General features: G+C 40.5%; 1 protein-coding gene across 1 annotated transcript; it reads left to right on the top strand.

Annotated features, from left to right (window-relative positions):
- The first annotated feature begins 2,153 nt into the window (after window positions 1–2,153).
- Window positions 2,154–23,258, top strand: emx3 (empty spiracles homeobox 3). The gene is made up of 3 exons (XM_034092396.2): window positions 2,154–2,674; window positions 14,916–15,100; window positions 20,534–23,258. Exons 1-3 carry the CDS (start codon window positions 2,302–2,304, stop codon window positions 20,705–20,707), a joined length of 732 nt encoding a protein of 243 aa, XP_033948287.1. The 5' UTR covers window positions 2,154–2,301; the 3' UTR covers window positions 20,708–23,258.
- Window positions 23,259–23,479: the final 221 nt, after the last annotated feature.

Below are 23,479 nucleotides of genomic sequence, written 5' to 3'. Positions count from 1 at the left end.
ACGCCAGAGGCTAAATTAATAGATGCTAATGGCCGCCTTCAATCAGAGCTGAGCGGGGTCCAACTCTGCCAGCAAGGCCTATTAATTAACATGAGGGGGGGGGGGGCAGGATGGGGCTCATCGGTTCACACGGGCCTCCGCAGGGCAGCCCATTGTGGGGGGAGGCGGGGGGGGGCTTTGTGCTGAGTCCCGGGGCCACAATTAGAGGCCCCTCAATGAGCTGCCATTTGTCCTACAGGTCCAAAAGCTGCACAGGAAGGCCGAGCGTGACGTCGAAGTGACTTTATTCTAACGATGAAAAGTAAATATGAGCTTGTGTCATGCAGCAGGTGGGAATTCACTTCAGGGCCGACAGAGGGGTGCAGGAATGAGTCCTAAAACCCAGAGTAGGCATTTTGACACTTCCTGTTCCCTATAGTCTCGAAGTCAATGTTTTTGTTGTATGTGTTTTTGGTTGTTAGCCTGATATAAGCTCTGTGGTTTACAGAAGCAGAAGAGATTTCTATTCTACGACATCATATATGACAATAAATACCCAACTGGTGAATTTTAAAATGGCGGTTGCTAACGAGTGTCTAAATGAGACGACTAAACGTTATCACGCCCAACATTAGCCGCCTTTAGCTTAGCGGTGGTGACGTGAAGTCATGTGACCGTGCTGTAGTTCCTTTATAGCCCAACGTTAGCCGCCTTTAGCTTAGCGGTGGTGACGTGAAGTCATGTGACCGTGCTGTAGTTCCTTTATAGCCCAACGTTAGCCGCCTTTAGCTTAGCGGTGGTGACGTGAAGTCATGTGACCGTGCTGTAGTTCCTTTATAGCCCAACATTAGCCTCCTTTAGCTTAGCGGTGGTGACGTGAAGTCATGTGACCGTGCTGTAGTTCCTTTATAGCCCAACATTAGCCGCCTTTAGCTTAGCGGTGGTGACGTGAAGTCATGTGACCGTGCTGTAGTTCCTTTATAGCCCAACATTAGCCACCTTTAGCTTAGCGGTGGTGACGTGAAGTCATGTGACCGTGCTGTAGTTCCTTTATAGCCCAACATTAGCCACCTTTAGCTTAGCGGTGGTGACGTGAAGTCATGTGACCGTGCTGTAGTGCTTTTATAGCCCAACATTAGCCACCTTTAGCTTAGCGGTGGCTGCGTGAAGTCATGTGACCGTGCTGTAGTTCCTTTATAGCTCAACATTATTATCAATAATAAAGTAAACTGAAGTGTTCTTGACTGACAGGTGTTTACTGCCTTTAGGAAACGAGAGCTGAGACTCACACCCTGAGAGAAGAACGGAGGGAGCACAGAGGGAGGTTTCCTCTGACCTTTGACCCTGGGGTCAATTGTCTTGTTCTGTGTCAATTGACCTGTCGCTCAGGGGAGACACACACACTCACACACACAGACACTGAGCTAAAGGCATCTTTTCCTGTTCAGACTGTGATTTTTAGTCGTATTCAAGCTTTATCGTCGTTATAAAACACACTTCAAAATGAGAAGATATTATTATAATAAAAACAAAACAAATTATATAATATTAATATTAATTAATAATTCGTTTTCAATACATATATAATAATAATAATACTAAATTAAACAGGACACATATAATACGAACAATAAAATATTAAACATAATTTAAAAATAAGAATTCAAAAACAATAAAGTACAAATAATATTAATAATATAAACTAATAATAATAATTTAAAAAAGGATAGGTATATATTCAAATATAAGGATATTCTGATTCAGACAACCTTCATTAATATCATTCCTCATCATTACTGTCACTCATCATCACTCCCTCCTCCTCCACAAAATGGCTGTTGGAGAGGTCTCCTCTGCGCATGCCCGGCGCACCTCCGGCAGGGAGGGCAGGGCAGGTATCTCCCCCTCCCGGAGCCGAGAGACAGACACACACTCCCGGCTTCACTCTGCAGCATGTGAGGAGGATACACCGACACATCAGAGCCCCGCTGCCAGCCGCCCTGCATCTCAAACCCGGCTGCAGCTCCCAGGATCCCCGCTGCACCAACCGGAGTCTTCTGGAGGAAGTTTTTGGGGGTTTTATCACCACAGAAACACACAGAGAGAGAGAGAGCGAGAGAGAGAGAGAGAGAGAGAGAGAGAGAGAGAGAGAGAGAGAGAGAGAGAGAGAGAGAGAGAGAGAGAGAGAGAGAGAGAGAGAGAGACACCGCCCCGGACACACAGGTGTGGGGAAACTTGAGGATTTGTTTTGGTTAGTTTTACGCACAGGAGATATGGAGAACCTGGGAATCTGAGAATTGTTCACATCTTCATCTTTTAAAAATGTTCCACCACGGAAACACCAAGAAGTGCTTCACCATAGAGTCCCTGGTGGGGAAGGGGGTGAGCGGAGAAGGAGGAGGAGGAGGAGATGAGCCGATCCGACCCACCGCGCTCCGCTTCCCGGACTCTCTGCACCCCGGGGTGTTCGGCTCCTGTTTCCCGGGGAGGACTTCTTCTTCCTCCCTGTACGGGTCCTCCGGGCCGGACATGGGACTTCTTCACCCGGACTCACACACGCAGAGTCCCGGGGGAGGACTGCCTCTTCACCCGCTGCAGATCCCTCCGCAGAGCTTCTTCGGCACCGGGCAGCACCGGGAGCTGGGCTTCTACCCCTGGGTGCTACGGAGCCGGTACCTGGGCCACCGCTTCCAAGGTGAGCCCTCTTCCTTAGCTTTAAGGGCTTTAATTATTTAAAAAAATGTGTATTTATGCGCATGCATTCTGGGGTGTATTGTGGTGTTTTAGGAGTTTGATTTGCAATAGTCGTTTTTATTATTTCCGCTTCCAGGGTGAGCCCTCTTCATCACCTTATATACTTGCTTAATATTTTGTTTTTGTTATTGTTCATTTGTAAAATGTATATTTTGAATGTTTTTGTTTAGTTCTAGTCTTTTTAATTTGTATTATACAATGCCATGTCTTTGATGCTGCTGCAACACAAACATTTCCCAAATTGGGATCAATAAGTACTATCTTATCTTATCTTATCTTATCTTATCTTATCTTATCTTTAAGGGCTTTAATTATTTTTAAATGGTTTATTTATGTGCATGCATTCAGGGGTCTATTGTGGTGATTTGCAATACTTATTGTGTGTTCGTGTTCTGCATCTTCTTCACCTGTTGTGTTTCATGCTGGTGTGTCATGTGTTTGGAAGCTGCTTCACTTCAGTCACTGAGTGAAATGTTTCCTGACTGATATCTTTTAACACCGTGTCTTTCATCTGCGTATTTCTGTGACTTTGTGTTGCCATAATAATAATAATAATAATAGCTATCAGATAATAAACTTAAATGAAATTAGTGTTTTTATATTATAATTATACTATATTATATATATATATATATAACTAGTATGATTAAATAACTAACTAGTCTTTCGCTTGTAGTATTTGCAGTTTTTGATACAATCAGCGTGTGTGTGTGTGTGTGTGTGTGTGTGTGTGTGTGTGTGTGTGTGTGTGTGTGTGTGTGTGTGTGTGTGTGTGTGTGTGTGTGTGTGTGTGTGTGTTGAGATGATCAAACACGATAGATATCTGTATTATCCTCATTAAACGTGTACTGATCGTATTAGTTCTAAATCATTGTGTTTTAATGTTAATGTGATTTATGCTTGTATTGATTATCAGACAGGAAACACCAAACACACACAGCCTATGGTTTGTCCATGTTCATTTTTATTGTTGTTATAATGTTCCTTAATTTCCTGCATTATTATAATTATATTTTAATTTTCGTTTCCTTTTTGATGAACTTACAGAGAAAAAGATCTGATAATTATAAATAGACCGTTATAACCTAAATGTGAGAGGGGAAAGTGTTATATACTAATACTAATATAATACTAATAGGTGTTTTATGGATCTGTTATTAGGCATCAGCACCAAGTGTTTATCTGGAACATCAGTTCAGTGTTTTACTTCTTTCTATTCGGAGTTTTGCTTTTCCTCACAAAATATAACCAATACTCGTTTAAAACATTATTTACTGTTTTCTTCGTGTTTCGCCCCCACGTGCAGTCCTCCACACTGTGAGTCATCTTACAACTATACATCATCTTATATAAGGATTTACATCATTATTAGTATTATAGTAGTATTTCCCTCAGGACACTCGCAGCTCTTTAAAAGTATATTTGCAAATTGTATTTTACGACCTATAATTATAAAAAATGGTTATAAAATATTAAAAACATCTAATTAAAAAGCAGCAGAGTTCCGTAATGAAGCTAAATCACAACTTCCATGTTATGGTGAGCATTATTAATGACTTAAAGACACTATTTATAACTGGCAGGTGAATCAAGACCAAACTGGTTCCCTTATCACGTGGTTTCCGATACAACTCACCGTCTCCTGGCTTTCCTAAAACACACGATGACACGTTATGAATGGTTTGGGGAGTTCGGACATATTGAAAATGAATACACAACAAAACGATAACATGTTCTGAGCGACCCACAAAGAGGCTGCACGCGGTTCATCTGAGAAAGTAAACACACACTTTCAGAATATGATTCATATTATATCACTTGTTAGACGCTTCTATCCAAAGGGACTCACACACTCAGTGCTGTGGGCAATCCCCACAGGAGCACTTTGGGGTGAAGTGTCTCAGGGACACAACGACATGCTGACTGCAGTGGGGTTTGAACCTGTGACCCCCTGATCCGAACACCAACGCACAACCACACGCCTCCAAATCACAATTGTCCAACTGAATTGTAGACATCGTAAGCATTATTAATTACTTAAAGACACTATTTATAATTGGGCAGGTGAATCAAGAGCTAATGTGTAAACTGTAACCGTACAACTTTATTTTAATAGTGAATCAATAACGCAATAGTTAGCCAGCTTAAGGTGTGCTATTATTGCAAGGATCTCTTGGATACATGCCGTCACTGGAGGACACTACAAGTCAGTATAGCTTTTGTCTGACATGATCACTTATCCTGTTTCAATGCATTCTCCAGCACAAATTAAAACTGATTTCATATCATATATTATTTAATGAAAGTCTCTTTCGAAACTCACCATTCAAGGAGAGGGGACTTCAGAGGAGAGGACTACGTTTCTGATGATTCAAAGATCGTGTTTTGCTCTATTTAATCTAAATGAAAGGGATTATTTCTTGCTTTGAAACGAGATAGTTAGTTTATAACCGAAGGGATCGTTTTTACGTTTAAAATGTTTATAGGAATCGCGCTCAATCGTCGTATTTCGATGCAATGTCGGTTCATTTGCAAACAGCCGTAATAATATGTGTTTAAAACAAACATTACAGACTGTAAGGAAACAAAACACAACTTCATTTTGGTGTTTTCCACAAAATTATCATTGATATTTATCTCGTTTTTAACACCGCAGGGGATTTGAACTTTAAGGCCTTTTTTGTAATTAAAATCCGCAACACTGCCTAAATATGATCAAATACGCGATATTTTACACAAAGTGAATGTGTTTTCACAGCGTGTATAACCACATCCTGTGTTTAAAACAAACATAGAAGTATATTTGACTACAACACAACTTATTTAGATTTTACCGCAAAAATGATCACCGATTTTTGACTTGTTTTTAAACTCGTTTTTACTTGAAAAAACACTTGAATAATCTACAAACAATTATATTTTCTTCTTATTTTTATCAAAGTTGTGTTTTAAATCCGAATTTAAAGAGAAACGGTGAGTCATGTTTAATTAAATAAATAATAAACCGGAAGATCTCACGGGAAAAGTTCATTGCGGAAATCAAAATGTCAGGGGGTGCTAATCCTGGCAGGTGGAAGAGCAGCGTTGCCAAATAATGCATCCATCTATTAAATTCCTTAAAATACACCGTAGGATTAAACTATTCAACCAGCTGATATGTTGTACTGTTTTGAGTGGACAGGGTGAGTTTCATCCGCGAGACACTCTTCTTGACTGCAATAACAGGGGGATGCAAATCCTGGCAGCGAAAAAACCAGCGTTGCCAAATAATGCGTCCACCTATTCAGTTCCAAAATGTCATTTTTCGTGTAATCCTCAACCGTGTTGATTTATTATATTTGTATATATATATGTTTTGATAACCTAAATAATAGTCCAATAAATGATGTGTTACTATAATGTGACGAAAGGTGAAGCCGCGGGGTTGTGGTGTCAAACCAGCTGCAATAACACAATAGAAAACAACGGAAATAAAATGATATCAATTATTTAGTGAGATTAGGTTTCTTATTTCTGCAGATTAAACAATATCATTCCGGAAAAGTAATACATTAAAATAACTCCGTTTCTCAACATGTGGGTCGCGATCCTGCAGAGAGGACGGTCAAAATGGATAATTTAAGACCTTAATGTTTAATTTTTTTTTTAATAAAAAATAAGGATTTACAAACAATAAAATGTACAGAAACAGCTCAATTCATCCTAACATTGAAAAAGAATATCAAACATAACGAAAAGTGATTTAAAACGAATTAAGTAAACTAGTAAACAAGTAAGAAAGATATTAAATATAACAAATGGTAAATAAAATAAAAATGAGAACACATCCTTACATTGTATAGAAAATAAGGAAATAATGCACAATATATATATTTATTTAAATAATTCAACGTCATTTTAAAAATTCATAATTCATAAAAAAATATTAATTAAATGATGTTATGTGTATTTGAATATGCAGAAAGTAAAATAAGGAGGATATGGTAAACATAAACAAGCTATAACACAGGGACATGAATAAAAGTTACAGTGCAGTGTAAGATATGAATATAGTCAATTAAAAAGCAAAGATAATAAAAGTTACAGTGCAGTTTAAGATGTGAATATATCAATTAAAAGCAGCGACAAAAAGAAAAGTCTTCAGCCTGGATTTAAAAGTAGTCAGAGTTGCAGCGGACCTGCAGGTTTCTGGGAGTTTGTTCCAGATATTTGGAGCATAATAACTGAACGCTGCTTCTCCATGTTTAGTTCTGATTAAAGCAGAAGACCTGAGAGATCTGGATGGTTCATCATTTAGAAGGGGATCAGAAATGTATTTTGGGCCTAAACCATTCAATGCTTAATAAACCATCAGCAGTATTTTGAAATCAGTTATTTGACACACAGGAAGCCAGTGTGAAGACTTTACATGTTACTTGTTAGACTTACATACTCAATAATGAGGACAATCCCCAGGAGCTATTTGGGGTGAAGTGTCTCAGGGACACAACGACATGCTGACTGCAGTGGGGTTTGAACCTGTGCCCCCCTGATACGAACACCAAGGCTCCACCCACTGCGCCACACGCCTCCCACAGACCTTAGTGTCAGTGAGGACAGCAGCGCTCTGCAGTACCAAAAGTAAAAGTACGCAGGAGGGCTCTTTCAAAGTATTTATAATATCATCCTGTTTTTATCACAAAATACAAATAAGTTAATCTTCTAGTTTGTCGACGTTGAGCGGATTTTAGAATCAGGAGGGATGAAGCCTGCAGCGCCCGGGGAGCAATGGGAGTGAGGGGGGAAGGGGGGTGTCCGGTGCCTTGCTCAAGGGCACCACGGCAGGGCAGGAGGCGAACTGGGACCTCTCCAAGTAGCAGTCCATATTTTAGGTCTGGTCGGGGACTTGAACCGGCGACCCGACACAGGTTACGGTAATGAGAGCCAATCAGAAGCAAAGTCCTGATTATATAGAATGACTTAATGACTGAAACCATCAGACTCCATTCAACCATCGCTATTCAATTCAGAAGAAAGGACTTTATCAGAACTTTGAAAGACACACAACACATTCAGGTATATGTAGTTATTTGTAATTATGCACAAGTAATTATCCAGACTTCTTCTCAACGAGGGGAATTCAATTGTGGAAATTAGCTTTTATTTAACAGTAAATGACCTTTCCCCAAATCGACCCTTAGTGTCCTCGGGTTCATCTACTCGGTAGTTTGTGTGCGTGTTGTTTTCTAAGCTTTGAAGATGAGAGGGATGATTGGAGTCTGCAGCTCTGTTGAATTGGATCTCAAACAAGTAGTCCCTTTTGTATTTGATCACAACATGCTAACTGGAGGAAGGGAAACAGTCCAGCTCCGATCTTCTCCACACCTTTTGGTGACTTTCTCAGTATTCTTGAATCTTTAAAACGTTCCTATTAAACCCTGAGTCAGGAGCTTTAAAGTGTGTCCGTTTTCAATAAATAACTAAATTGTTATCAGTTTACGTAGTGGCTCAATTCAAACAAGCTTTATTGACACAGACAATGTGACAACACACACATTGATTGGTTAATCTTGCTGTCAATCAAGGGTCGTGTTTCCAACTGCCGATTTGTATTTACTTGGTGCGTCGTCTTGTCCTTCTGTTAAAGTAAAGTCTGCGTTTGAATTTAAAGCATTAAACACACACACACACACACACACACACACACACACACACACACACACACACACACACACACACACACCACACACACACACACACACACACACACACACACACACACACACACACACACACACACACACACACACACACACACACACACACACACACACACACACACACACACCTGCAGGTCTGGACTTGTTGTCAGTACCAGGGGATCGTGATGTGCCATCTGCCTCCTCTTCCTCTCTAAAATCTTCCATTACAATGTGTTTTGTGGATGTCTCACACACACACAGACACACAGACACACACACACACACACACACACACACACACACACACACACACACACACACACACACACACACACACACACACACACACACACACACACACACACACACACACACACACACACACACACACACACACACACACACACACACACACACACACACACACACACACACCATGTATACATCACTTCAGGGGACATTACATTGATTTACATGCATTTCCTGGAGACTTATCCTAACCTTAACCATAACCAACACATCCCTAACCCTTAACCTTACCCTTACCCTTACCCTAAACCTTACCCTTAACCCTAAACCTAACCAAGTCTTCACCCTAAAATTAATGACCCCCCTTATGGGGACCTCCAATTTGTCCCCATAAGGGAGGCGAGTCCCCACACGTGACTATGTAAACAGATTTAGGTCCCCACAAGTATAGTAATGCTAGACCACACACACACACACACACACACACACACACACACACACACACACACACACACACACACACACACACACACACACACACACACACACACACACACACACACACACACACACACACACACACACACACACACACACACACACACACACACACACACACACACACACACACACACACACACACACACACACACACACACACTCATGAGCTGATACTCTTAGATGTGGATCTTTAGATGTGTGTATCTAAAATGGTAAAATATCTATCTGACTGTTTGAACTTCTTTAAAGCTCACATGCAACAGTTCAAACATGTGTTAAAAGAAACTCAGAGGTTTCCAATGATACTAAACTTATTTGCAAGTTTTCATGCAATGTATAAAATAAATTGTTGGCTTTTATTTTTCTGAAAATGTTGGTTTGTTGAAACATTTCCTCCCCGCACAAAGTTCAGGCATTATTCACACATTGTCTCCTAAGATACCAAATCAATCAGATTGATGTTTAATATAATTTAAACAGGTTGTTTTTAAATAATGTTTCAGGGTGAGGTGAGCAGAAAGGGAAATATCAATATAGATATTGAGATGGCCTTGTGTTGTGTTCGGAAGCTGCTACCGTTCATGGTGCTCGCGGGTACATTCTGACCCATGATTTATCTCAGTCCAAGAAAAAAAGAAAAAAGACTATCATCCAATATGGTTTTAACTACATCATAACTAACTTACAATGCGTTCATAACCGTACAATCCTGTTGTAATGTAATGGCCCCAAAACACATAGTGCACACGTGCATGTGTGTGTTCAGGTTCAAGTGTTGGTGTACATATTCTTTGAGAAAGGTGGAGTTCCCGTGGGGGGAGGGGGCAGGGGGAGGGGAGACCGGGTGCATGTTGTGAACAAGTATTGTTACAGTGGATGAAGGGGGCGGGGAGGGGGAGGGGTGCCTAAAGTCAAAGATGAATCTTGATTGGGCCAAATTTGACCTCGAGTCACCCAAAACAATTCTGCTGTCTCCCCAGACCCCAACACCAAATGATACACTTTTCTTTTTAGAGGCCTTCAGACTTGGCTAAAATAGTCAAAATCTGTTGTGTAGTGTTTCTATAGCTGCTGAGGAGGATATCATGAAGCCTCGTTCAGATACAACACACTAGAGCAGGGGTGTCAAACTCAATTTCATCGCGGGCCACATTCCCATAAAGGTTGAACTCAAAGGGCCGGTTGTAACTATATACATATATAATATATATATATAAAATAATGTATTATTACATTATCGCCTCTGAATTGGATTAGTATCGGATAGGATAATAACTTAGGAATTAACTACGTCTGAAAGCAGAAGTCCAGGGCAAATAATTGCAAGTCTCTTCAGTGCGCATGTCACAAAACGAGATGCATTGTGGGACATGTAGTTTATGGGCAACCTGCTTCTGTAAAGTGGCATGTAACCGTATAATAAACGTATTATATTCTTTGCAAGCTCTTGCGGGGGCACATAAAATAAGGTCGCGGGCCGGATTTGGCCCACGGGCCTTGAGTTTGAGACCCCTGCACTAGAGCGTAGCTATTATATCATTTAAACTTGAAACGGCTCACAGGAGACCCGAACACAACAAAAGGGTTAACTATATGATCACACTTAGAAGTGCACTTCGAAATATCAAGAAACCCCAAAACATGATCTGTGCAGCTGCTTTTGCTTCCAAGGAGAAATAGAAAATGTTTCTATCGTGTTGTTGTTGTTGTTGTTGTTGTTGTTGTGAAGGAGTCTGTACTGTCTTTAATGCTGCATGGTGTCATTACCGACCGCTCTAAAAGCACCTTTTAAACAAATCTCTTTCTCTTTCATTATCTCATAACCTTTGTGTGACATGGTGCATTCATGAACTCAGTAAGATACATACAAATGGAAAAATAAGAGCTAAAACCTGTTATAATTAAATATTTTCATAAAATAATAAATACAATTATAAAATATATATATGCAAAAATTAAAAGAACATACGGCAAATGACAGTAAAAACACTTTAAGAAGTTTTAGTATTTTGCAGATATGTACGAACTTGTCAGCGCGATGTGCAAAGCAGAGTGCAGTGGCAGGGGCTCAGTCAGTAGGGGCGTGGAGAGCCATGCAAGGTGTGCGGTCCAAATAAGGAGGAACATTGCCCATTTCGAGGGTGAAATGTCAGAGGTGTGGCGTATAATGAAGAGGACAGTACAAAGGGACATTAACCTTGTGCTGATACATGTGAGAAAGGACACATTGTGCGAGGATGTTGTGGATGAGAGCAGGCTAGTTGAGATGGAGGAGGAGGGAGCATTGAGCTTCAACTTTGAACGGAAACATTAAGGCACACTACCTTTAAGATAGTGGTATGAAATATTGAATGTGTGTATTATGAGCAATGCTTTTTGTAGTTGTGATGAGATGTTAAATGTCTATTTTTGATAATAAAAGATAAAAAAAAAGAAAAAAAAGTAGGGGAGTGGACTGTGAGCCGTAGGGTCGCCGGTTCAAGTCCCCGAACAGACCTACATATGGAGTGTGGTCTGCTACTTGGAGAGATCCCAGTTCACCTCCTGCCCTGCCGTGGTGCCCTTGAGCAAGGCACCGGACACCCCCCTTCCCCCCTCACTCCCATTGCTCCCCGGGCGCTGTGCACTAGCTGCCCACTGCTCCTAGTGCCAGACTCCTGGTGCTAGGATGGGTTAAAAGCAGAGAACACATGTCACTCTGTGTGCTGAGTGCTCTGCATTAACGAGGGTTTAATTCCTCACAAATCTAATCTAATAAATTATAAATAAAGAAAATACAAATTAAAAAACTGAGCATGTGGTGAGAGACATGTAGGCAACAAAGACCCTACAAAAGGTAACATTGATAATAGTAGAGTAAATGAAATGGTTAACATAAGATGGAAAATATATCGACTAAATAATAAATACTTTCTGGTGCAGCAGTGCGTGGATGCTAGAGTTAGCTACTTAAAGCTAAGTCGTTTTTTTACATTTACTACAGACGTTTTTTCTCCTTGCGCAGTTTGCCTCTTTTAGTCCAACGCATAAACCTTTCCACCAACGTTTCATTTAGTCGTGTTGTTGTTGTTGTTGTTGTTGTTGTATTTCCACAAAACGCTCGGTAACTCGATGCCAATGTTGACATTAAAGCATCGTCTCGGGTTGTTTGGCCTTCAACAGAAATCAACCGTCACATTTGCAAGCCGAGGCTCCCGTCTGCGACTTTGCATATGAATAAAACCCTCCGATGCTAACGTTGGCTAAAAGGCGTGAGCGTGAATTGTTCTTCTTCTCTTGTCGCACGCCATCATTGTTTTCGGCTAACCGACTCTTTTGCGTGCGACGTGACGGCGACGCCTACGACTCTTTTCACTCGTGCACACATTTGTTTTTATGTAAAATATTATTGTGAAGGTTTAAGAGAATTAAAAGCAGATGTTGAATGTGGGTTTGGATTGAAAGAGAAACTCAACGTTCGTTTTTTACCGGCAGATTTACGGCACGGCAACGCGTCCGATAAACAAATTAGCTTCTCGCTCCTGCGATAAAAAAATCAAATCCCTCAAACGCTTCAGGAAAATGAGATGAACCCACATGGGGAAACGTTCTTTTATAAAGACCTGCGGATAATATTCACTCGTGTGTTAGCAGGAACATTTCAGGTATGCAAAGTGACGAATGACTGCACGCTCTTTGTGTTAGCACAGGTGGAAAACAGCAATACTTTCATTTTACTGTATTTTCAAACAGTCAAATTAAATCTAAGTTACTTCAATTAAATATAATAGAGTAATGAATGTATTTCTGTTTTATTTAATACATTTAATAACCAAGAAACGTTTTACTTTAGCCTTATTTTGATCGCTAGCATTAGTTTTCTAACCTAAAGCTAATACAAAATGTCCACCACATGTCAGCACGTCCTTCTTTCGTTTAAAACCAACGTACATTCAGGCTATAACGAAACACAACTGTAAGAAACAAGATAATAATAATTAATAATAATTCCTTACATTTATTATAGCTCTTTTTCCAGTGCTTAAAGCGCTTTACAGATACACATTACACATATTATTATACATGCAATGGTCACTGTGGACAATAATGAGTGAATGACCTACAAAGTGGCAAAAACATATACATTTATAATAATAATAAAAGTTTAATTGGATTATATACAACGTGAATGTATTTTATACAAAACATGTAATAATTAATAATACAAATTGTAACAAAAGATCAAATAATAAGAGAAATAGTCGTCTTAAAAATCATCAAAGGCTTTGAGCTTCAAGACAACAACTGAAAAAAACTAATGATAAATATTTTTAAAAACATATTTAGATATTTATGAGTAGAAAACAGGGCTTTTCTTTTTTTTGTTGCATTTACGTCATCGAGTTTGTGGTAAAATGTTGAGTCAGGCTTTAGTCTGCGGTGTAACTGCAGATCGAAACACACACACACACACACACACACACACACACACACACACACACACACACACACACACACACACACACACACACACACACACACACACACACACACACACACACACACACACACACACACACACACACACACACACACACAGTCTCTTTGTGTGTCATAGCACACTGTGAGGATCAGTTTTATGACATTCTTAAGTGTTTAAACAAAACACAACACCATTTTATTTATTTATTTTGTTTTATTTCTCTCCGCATGTTTTTTTGGTAAATAAACACTTTGCAATATGTTAACAAAATAAAGCAAGGAAAAATATGTAACTTAATAAAAACCATGCAGTTATAGAAATCTGGTCACGATCCTGGTGTTATGTCACGATTTTAGTTTCGTCTGTCTTGTTATGGGTTTTATTTTGTAATTCTGTTCTCCCTGTGTCTGATTGGCTGATTGTGTTCACCTGTTGCCCTTGTGTCTTCCCTCCTGTGTCTGATTGGCTGATTGTGTTCACCTGTTGCCCTTGTGTCTTCCCTCCTGTGTCTGATTGGCTGATTGTGTTCACCTGTTGCTCTTGTGTCTTCCCTCCTGTGTCTGATTGGCTGATTGTGTTCACCTGTTGCCCTTGTGTCTTCCCTCCTGTGTCTGATTGGCTGATTGTGTTCACCTGTTGCTCTTGTGTCTTCCCTCCTGTGTCTGATTGGCTGATTGTGTTCACCTGTTGCCCTTGTGTCTTCCCTCCTGTGTCTGATTGGCTGATTGTGTTCACCTGTTGCCCTTGTGTTCCTCCCTCCCCTGCCCAGCTGTGTCTTGTCCTGTGATTACCCCTCGGTGTATTTAGTCCTGTGTTCCTTGTCGGTTCATTGTGTCTCCTGCGTCCCCCCATGTTGGTCAGTTGTTGTGTTGTTGCTACCTTGTGTGTTTCATGCCATGTTTTTGTTCATCAGCTCTTAAATTAAAGCTTGCTTTTTGTTCCTGGACCTGTTTACCTTTTTGTATTCTGCATTTGGGTCCTACCTTTTTCCACGCATTCTAACAAATCTATAAAGTTACGTTTTTTGTTTTGAAGAATAGAAGAATATGGCAAATGTATAAGCATCGTCATTTATTCATGTATATATTATTCACTTTTAAAAGTATTTGTTTCTTTATGTATGTATTTGCTTTAAGTCACTTTATTATTCTTTAACGCACACTTAATATGTTTACTTGAGTGAGGTTTTGAATGCAGGACCTTTATTGTCACAGAGTTGAGTCAGCACTTGAATGCTGTTTCTTCCACTGCTTGATATCTCAGAGTGTTAACCCCCGTGTTGTGTTCAGGGGACGACGGCAGTCCGGAGAACATGCTTCTGCACGGCCCGTTCTCCAGGAAACCCAAACGCATCCGGACGGCGTTCTCTCCGTCTCAGCTACTGCGTCTGGAGCGAGCCTTCGAGAAAAATCACTACGTGGTCGGAATCGAGAGGAAACAGCTGGCGAGCACACTCTGCCTCACAGAGACTCAGGTGGGTGTCATGGGAAGCTGAGGGGGGAGGAGGGCATCATGGGTAACTGAGGAGGGCATCATGGGTAACTGAGGAGGGCATCATGGGTAACTGAGGAGGGCATTATGGGTAACTGAAGATTCAAGATTCAAGGCTTTTATTTTTGATTGATTGATATATTTTATTTCGAACAAGTAAAATAAATAATTACAAAACAAATGTTGCAGTGCATAGTCATGTAAGAGAAATCAAAACAAAAAATGACATTTACAACAACAACAACAGCATTAGCAACATAAACAGTGCCACATCTAGTGTTCGAAAAGGAGTGAGAAGAAGTATAACTTATTTAATGTCACCCCCTTGTCCCTAAATGATTTATTTATAATCTTTAATCTGCAATAATTATTATTAATTATTATTGTTATTATTATTATTAATCAGCTTTACCTGTTGATTGACATACATATACATACTCACACATATACACAGTCAAACACCTTCCCCATCATGGGTAACTGAGGAGAGGGTGGAGGGCATCATGGGTAACCGAGGAGAGGGTGGAGGGCATCATGGGTAACCGAGGAGAGGGTGGAGGGCATCATGGGTAACCGAGGAGAGGGTGGAGGGCATCATGGGTAACCGAGGAGAGGGTAACCGAGGAGAGGGTGGAGGGCATCATGGGTAACCGAGGAGAGGGTGGAGGGCATCATGGGTAACCGAGGAGAGGGTGGAGGGCATCATGGGTAACCGAGGAGAGGGTGGAGGGCATCATGGGTAACCGAGGAGAGGGTGGAGGGCATCATGGGTAACCGAGGAGAGGGTGGAGGGCATCATGGGTAACCGAGGAGAGGGTGGAGGGCATCATGGGTAACCGAGGAGAGGGTGGAGGGCATCATGGGTAACCGAGGAGAGGGTGGAGGGCATCATGGGTAACCGAGGAGAGGGTGGAGGGCATCATGGGTAACCGAGGAGAGGGTGGAGGGCATCATGGGTAACCGAGGAGAGGGTGGAGGGCATCATGGGTAACCGAGGAGAGGGAGGAGGGCATCATGGGTAACCGAGGAGAGGGAGTGCAGTTCCTCTGCCGCTGCCTTGCTCAACAGCCGTCAGTCAGAATCATAGTTTCCACGGTGACGACACAGGCGCCTGGCGGGGCTCCAGCTGACAGGAAGTGAGCGTTGGTTAGTCAGCGCTGATTGGGGTGTTTTTGCTGCGTTGCTACGGAGACGCGAGCCCTGACGCCAGTGAATCACCTGTGATCTTTACGATCTCACTGCAGAGACACAATCCGTCAGTCAGGAGGGTTAGTCACGTCTGCAATCCCTGACGAGCTGCTTCAGCCAGCAACTGTTTCAAAACCTTCATAAACAGACGTCAACTTTATTTCCACGGCCGAGTGGAAGAAAACGATTTAGCTTAATCCGCCGCAGAGAGGAATGAGTGCTAATAGAAGATCCATCAATAATCCTTAATGTTTGAATAACTATTTATGTAATGTTATTAATCCATGTACTCATTTATTAATGCTTCACACAGTGTAGAACTGATTCACAAAGCTTTTCATTTCATGATATTCACCTTTTTTTATCTAAAGATTAAGCTTTTTTTTTTTTTTAAATGATCCGCCACTGGACGACCTTTCTTTTCGTAGATGACGTTATTTAACATTCAAAACACTTTTCACCCCCCGTCAAGCAATTTACAAAGTCACTACAGCAACACGACAATGTACACATTTAAAATAAATCATAATTATGTATTTAAACCATGTAAAATGCAAATACCACAAGCTTTACACATTATGAGAATTAAAACCAAAGCTTCTAAACCAGGGGTGTCAAACTCAAATACACAGTGGGCCAACATTTAAAAAATGGGTGCTAGTCGAGGGACTGGCTCAATGTTTCTTGCAGAACGTATTGAAATGAACTTTTTGCACATATTAAATCTGGAACTAACAAAGCTTAAATTATGGCCTATAAAAACAACATTAAATAATCAGTTGCATTCATTTCTTATGGCTCTATCTGCAGATTTTCCAGAGTCATTTCTTATGAGTACATTTCTCCACAGGCCAACAACAGCTTCAACAAAACTATTTCCCTCAAAGAGAAACCAAACATGTCCTGCTGCCGTGAGAGAGAAAGTGCAGAAGGAAGCATCCATTAAACCCAGTGTGCTGCTCTGTGATGCTAGCTCAGATACTTGGCCTCTCATCTCGGGAGCAAGTTCATCAATGTTTGGGCTCAGGCTCTGAGAGGAGGAGACCCTCAGGATGGAGGGAAGGTGTGCGTGCAATATACCGGCGGGCCAGATCTAAAAGTAATTCAACATTATCCTGCAGCCCGAAATTAAATCCACCACGGGCCGGATTTGGCCCCTCGAGTTTGACACGTGTTCTAAAGTAACAAGCAGTCTGACTTCAATTTGATTTCTTTCTCAGTGAGGACTAGACTGCATTAACACACACACACACACACACACACACACACACACACACACACACACACACACACACACACACACACACACACACACACACACACACACACACACACACACACACACACACACACACACACACACACACACACACACACACACACACACACACACACACACACACACACACACACACACACACACACACACACAATTAAACACACACAGTCATACGGGTTGATTTCAGTCGTTTAATTAACTGCAAATGGTGCGTTCAGGTGTCTTTTTTGCATTAAATGACTTATAGATCAACAGTTAGAACTTACTTGATCGAAATGTTGCAGCTGATTTGTCGTAATGTACCAGTCCTTTATGAACTCTAACTAAATGTGTGTGTATGATACGAATACCACCAGCTCTACACAGTATGATAATTAAAACCAAAGCTTTTAAAGTAACAAGAAGTCTCAGGCTCAGAGCGCAGCCACACAATGAAACCCCGTGACATATACCTTTCCTTCTGAGTCTAAACTGTCATTACTGAATCATAATTACCCGTCAGATAATCAGGACTCACCTGAGGGCCGAGCTGTCGTTCAGAGTGAAGGCAGAGCGCTGAGTGAGATCTCAGGTTGCACAATGTGTCAGACAGGACGTGTTTTAACAGCCAGGCGCATGTTTTACCAGCTATCAGATATTAAATCACTTCCAGCTTCATCGCTGTCAGTGGCTGATCGCAGAGCCGAGACGTGACTCAGCACATGTTGCGTCCGTGGCATGTTTTATTTCAGACTAATGGAACGGAAACATTTAAATCCACTTTCAGGAGTTTATTTGAATAACTGTGTCGATGTGCTCTCTCCTAAATGCACTCAAAGTTAGAAAACACAATGCCTCTTTTACATCTTAAAACACAACACCTCAGGAAACCTTTACCTGTATTAACACACACCTGTAGTTATCTATTTACCTGTATTAACACACACATGTAATGAGGATTCTACTGTTTTCTACACACACACACCTGGTGGTGATTTTACCTGTAGGGATGATTTTACCTGCATTACCTTACACACACCTGTAATCATAATTTCACTTGTTTAAACACACACCTGTAGTGATGATTTTACACACATTAACACACCTGTAGTTATCTATCTACCTGTATAAACACACACCTGGAGTGAAGATATTACCTGTACTAACACACCTGTAGTTATCTATTTACCTGTACTAACACACACCTGTAGTTATCTATCTACCTGTACTAACACACACCTGTAGTTATCTATCTACCTGTACTAACACACACCTGTAGTTATCTATCTACCTGTACTAACACACACCTGTAGTTATCTATCTACCTGTACTAACACACACCTGTAGTTATCTATCTACCTGTACTAACACACACCTGTAGTTATCTATCTACCTGTACTAACACACACCTGTAGTTATCTATCCACCTGTACTAACACACACCTGTAGTTATCTATCTACCTGTACTAACACACACCTGTAGTTATCTATCTACCTGTACTAACACACACCTGTAGTTATCTATCTACCTGTACTAACACACACCTGTAGTTATCTATCTACCTGTACTAACACACACCTGTAGTTATCTATCTACCTGTACTAACACACACCTGTAGTTATCTATCTACCTGTATTAACACACACCTGTAGTTATCTATCTACCTGTACTAACACACACCTGTATTGATCTATCTACCTGTACTAACACACACCTGTAGTTATCTATCTACCTGTACTAACACACACCTGTATTGATCTATCTACCTGTACTAACACACACCTGTAGTTATCTATTTACCTGTACTAACACACACCTGTAGTGAGGATTTTACACACATTAACACACCTGTAGTTATCTATCTACCTGTATTAACACACACCTGTATTGATCTATCTACCTGTACTAACACACACCTGTAGTTATCTATCTACCTGTACTAACACACACCTGTAGTTATCTATCTACCTGTACTAACACACACCTGTAGTTATCTATCTACCTGTACTAACACACACCTGTAGTTATCTATCTACCTGTACTAACACACACCTGTAGTTATCTATCTACCTGTACTAACACACACCTGTAGTTATCTATCTACCTGTACTAACACACACCTGTAGTTATCTATCTACCTGTACTAACACACACCTGTAGTTATCTATCTACCTGTACTAACACACACCTGTAGTTATCTATCTACCTGTACTAACACACACCTGTATTGATCTATCTACCTGTACTAACACACACCTGTAGTTATCTATCTACCTGTATTAACACACACCTGTATTGATCTATCTACCTGTACTAACACACACCTGTAGTGAGGATTTTACACACATTAACACACCTGTAGTTATCTATCTACCTGTATTAACACACACCTGTATTGATCTATCTACCTGTACTAACACACACCTGTAGTTATCTATCTACCTGTACTAACACACACCTGTAGTTATCTATCTACCTGTACTAACACACACCTGTAGTGATCTATCTACCTGTACTAACACACACCTGTAGTGATCTATTTACCTGTATTAACACACACCTGTAGTTATCTATCTACCTGTACTAACACACACCTGTAGTTATCTATTTACCTGTATTAACACACACCTGTATTGATCTATCTACCTGTACTAACACACACCTGTAGTTATCTATCCACCTGTACTAACACACACCTGTAGTTATCTATCTACCTGTACTAACACACACCTGTAGTTATCTATCTACCTGTATTAACACACACCTGTATTGATATATTTACCTGGGTGGTGAATATATATTACCTGTATAAACACACACCTGTAGTGACGTATTAACACACACCTGTAGTATGTGTTTACCTGTATTAACACCCACCTGTAGTGATGATTGAACTGTATTAACACAGTAATAATTGTACCTGTATTAACTCTCTCTCTCTCTCTCTCTCTCTCTCTCTCTCTCTGCAGGTGAAGGTCTGGTTTCAGAACCGCAGGACGAAGCACAAGCGTCAGAAGTTGGAGGAAGAGTCTCCTGAAGCGCTGCAGAAGAGGAAGGGCAGTCAACACATCAATCGCTGGAGGGCGGCCACACACCAGCCGGGGGGCGCGGGGGAGGACGTGGACGTGCTCAGCGAGGACTAGACTGCAGACACACACATGCACACACACATACTCACACAGTCATACTGGTTAGTGTCAGACATCCACAAGTGTGTTCAGGCGACTTGTTCAAGTTCACAAAGCCTTTCGATCCACAGCGAGACCGAATTCAGCTAATTTTCAGTTAGTCCATTAGGTGCATAACACATGCAGTCATTTGGCCAAACATGTACTAATCTAAGCCTTAACTGTTGCACGAATGTTGGTAGAATATAACTACAACTACTGCAATGAGAAATACATTGCACTACTAACATTTGCATAAATAAAAAACAACACGTGGTCTAAATAATGCACCAACATACAAAGTGTGTCACGCTGTTGATAGAGAAAGAGCGCTAAACCTCCGGACTATTTAAAATTAAATGTTGGAATTAAAGGGACAACATACTTTTGTAAAAGGCGGACCCTGAACACACCACATGCCAACACACACCTGTAGTTATCTATCTGTGTAAAGCAGTGAGGATGGAGATTCATATTTGATCTTGCCTCGTGCAAAAGTCTGCAGGAGGATTACACAGGACTCCAAACATACCTTACACACTTGGAAAGTTACCAAATGTAGGATATGGCGTCCGTGTTTTAACACGCGGCTGACAAACCAACAGGTGGAGGCGGGTGATTCTGCCAAAAACATGCAGGGAAACAATGATGAATTTATTAATCTGTATCAAATATTAATTTACAGTTTGATTACGGCTCAGTCTAAATGTCTCACTAAACTGGTAAGATAGACAATGTAAAACAGACAAACTGTTAAACTCTTAATTACAGTAATATTCTGGCATTAAATGTTAAGTTTTGGACAGTTTTGAATACTCTTATCAGATGAATAACACACCCACAACACAGAACATACATACACATCTCACCTTCCCGAGGACTGATGGGTGTCCCTGAAGGCATCACGCTCATGCACACAGCAGGAGGTCAAAACTCTGCTGTGAAAGACGAGGATAAAAAAAACTTTGATCAGCCACAAAGGATGGCTACAAACACTGAACCTCCCTTTTGGAGTTGGACTGAAGAGGATATTCAACGCTTCCGAGAGGCAACAGATAAACGGGACACCAAACGCAGCTGTTGACTGTCGGTGGATTGTATTTGGTGCCAAACGAAAAGCCAGAGTTTCCTGGAAAAAAATAAAGGATTAAAGTGAGAGAGGAAGCTGGTTTCTGAGCGTCTGTCCGCGACAGACGGCCGCCGGCTCGCAGGAAGTCTGCTTAGCTGAACAACACGTCTGCAAAGAGGGAAATATGGTTCCTCCGACGGAGAAGAAGGAACTGAAAAAGTTTTCTGTAACATTTATCTGCAGCGATTTGAAATAAGAATCCACCTTGAACACTGTCATGTGCCAACAAAGCGTCTTGGTGACGATGCAGGGTTTTAACTTTATTTGCAGCAAAATGTCCCGTTTTTACACTCGGAGAATCTGAATTTGAGTTTTACGATAAGAGCAAGGTACAACGTGGTCTTTGTCAACTTGTTACATTATTAAATAATCATGGAATCAACCACATTTAGCTTCTGATGGATGATTGGTCACATTTATGATATCATTATAATAACGTAAATTGTAAAAAAAAAAACGTTTTTTAGGATTTAACTAATTGTTTCTGTGTTAGTTGACCTCAAAAAATGACGATTTGTTTTTGTTGCATGCCTCCACAGTGAACCACAGGCGAGCTGGCAAAGCATCATGGGAAGTGTAGTTGCTTTACAAGTTGACAAAGACACGTTTATTCTCTTAATTGAATAAGCAGAACATCACAGACTGAATATATTTAACAAATGGAGTTTAATTTATGAATGAAAAGTCACACTTCCTGTTGGAGGAACCTGATATTTCTTTTCACAAAGTATTTTCTGCAGAATCACCCCAAATGGAAAAATATGTACCTCTAACATGTTTGTATAACCCTGACTATATTTAATATTATTTTTATTGTCAACAGATATCACGGCTCTCAGCTCCAAGCCCATTGACATCAACATTTATAAACACTTATAGTTCCGATGTTTAAAAAAAGGCTTAAAACATTTCCAAGAAAGGATGGAAATAGTTCCTTTGGGACTATTTTACGTGGCGTATCAATCCTTTTTTAAATGGGGTTTGTTGACAAGAATACAAATATGAAATCATGCATCCTTCAGGACTTATATTAAAAAAAAATCAGGGCGGGATTTTTAATTCAGCGGCATCAGAAACCAGCTTTTTATTCTACCGGTAGTTTGTTTTGGGTGTTTTTGGAAACACAAGAAAAAGTAGGTATTTATGTAAAAAAAAGTATTCTATGCATCTGATGTGTAAATAATGATAATAATGTGTGGATTTTTGTTTTTCACTGCATACGTTCATCTGTTTGTTTCTTTTTCATGGACAGATTTACCTCATCATCTCCTTATGTAGCACTTCTTCTTAGTCAAATCTATTTTTTCATCGTTTTAGGATCGAATGCACTAACTGTACGCCTCGTGTCCTTTCCTCGGAACGAAAGGGACGGAAAACGACAGAAGCTTTGTACTTCCTGTGCGGACATTTGGAAAAATATAAATAAAATGAGATTGAAATCAAACGTTATGTCTGTGTGGATTGAAGTCTGAAATTGTGAAGATACATTGGGTTTTCTTCGAGAAATATAGTTATTTTTTATGCGAAAAATGTTTATGCCTATGATCTGGTGGATTTGTTGTTAAGTGAAAATTAAGACAGATTATTGATGTGAGGGAGTTTCTTTTTAATACTAGTTT

This window comes from Pseudochaenichthys georgianus, chromosome 10, assembly GCF_902827115.2.
Source record: "Pseudochaenichthys georgianus chromosome 10, fPseGeo1.2, whole genome shotgun sequence".
Classification (NCBI taxonomy): domain Eukaryota; kingdom Metazoa; phylum Chordata; class Actinopteri; order Perciformes; family Channichthyidae; genus Pseudochaenichthys; species Pseudochaenichthys georgianus.
This window is presented reverse-complemented; position numbering and strand designations above follow the sequence as displayed.

Excerpts from the sequence above, each read along its gene's own strand:
- emx3 (XM_034092396.2), top strand. The coding sequence starts at position 2,302 with ATGTTCCACCACGGAAACACCAAGAAGTGCTTCACCATAGAGTCCCTG. Across the intron at positions 2,675-14,915 it reads CCTGGGCCACCGCTTCCAAG|GGGACGACGGCAGTCCGGAG; the intron begins GTGAGCCCTCTT and ends TGTTGTGTTCAG. Across the intron at positions 15,101-20,533 it reads TCTGCCTCACAGAGACTCAG|GTGAAGGTCTGGTTTCAGAA; the intron begins GTGGGTGTCATG and ends CTCTCTCTGCAG.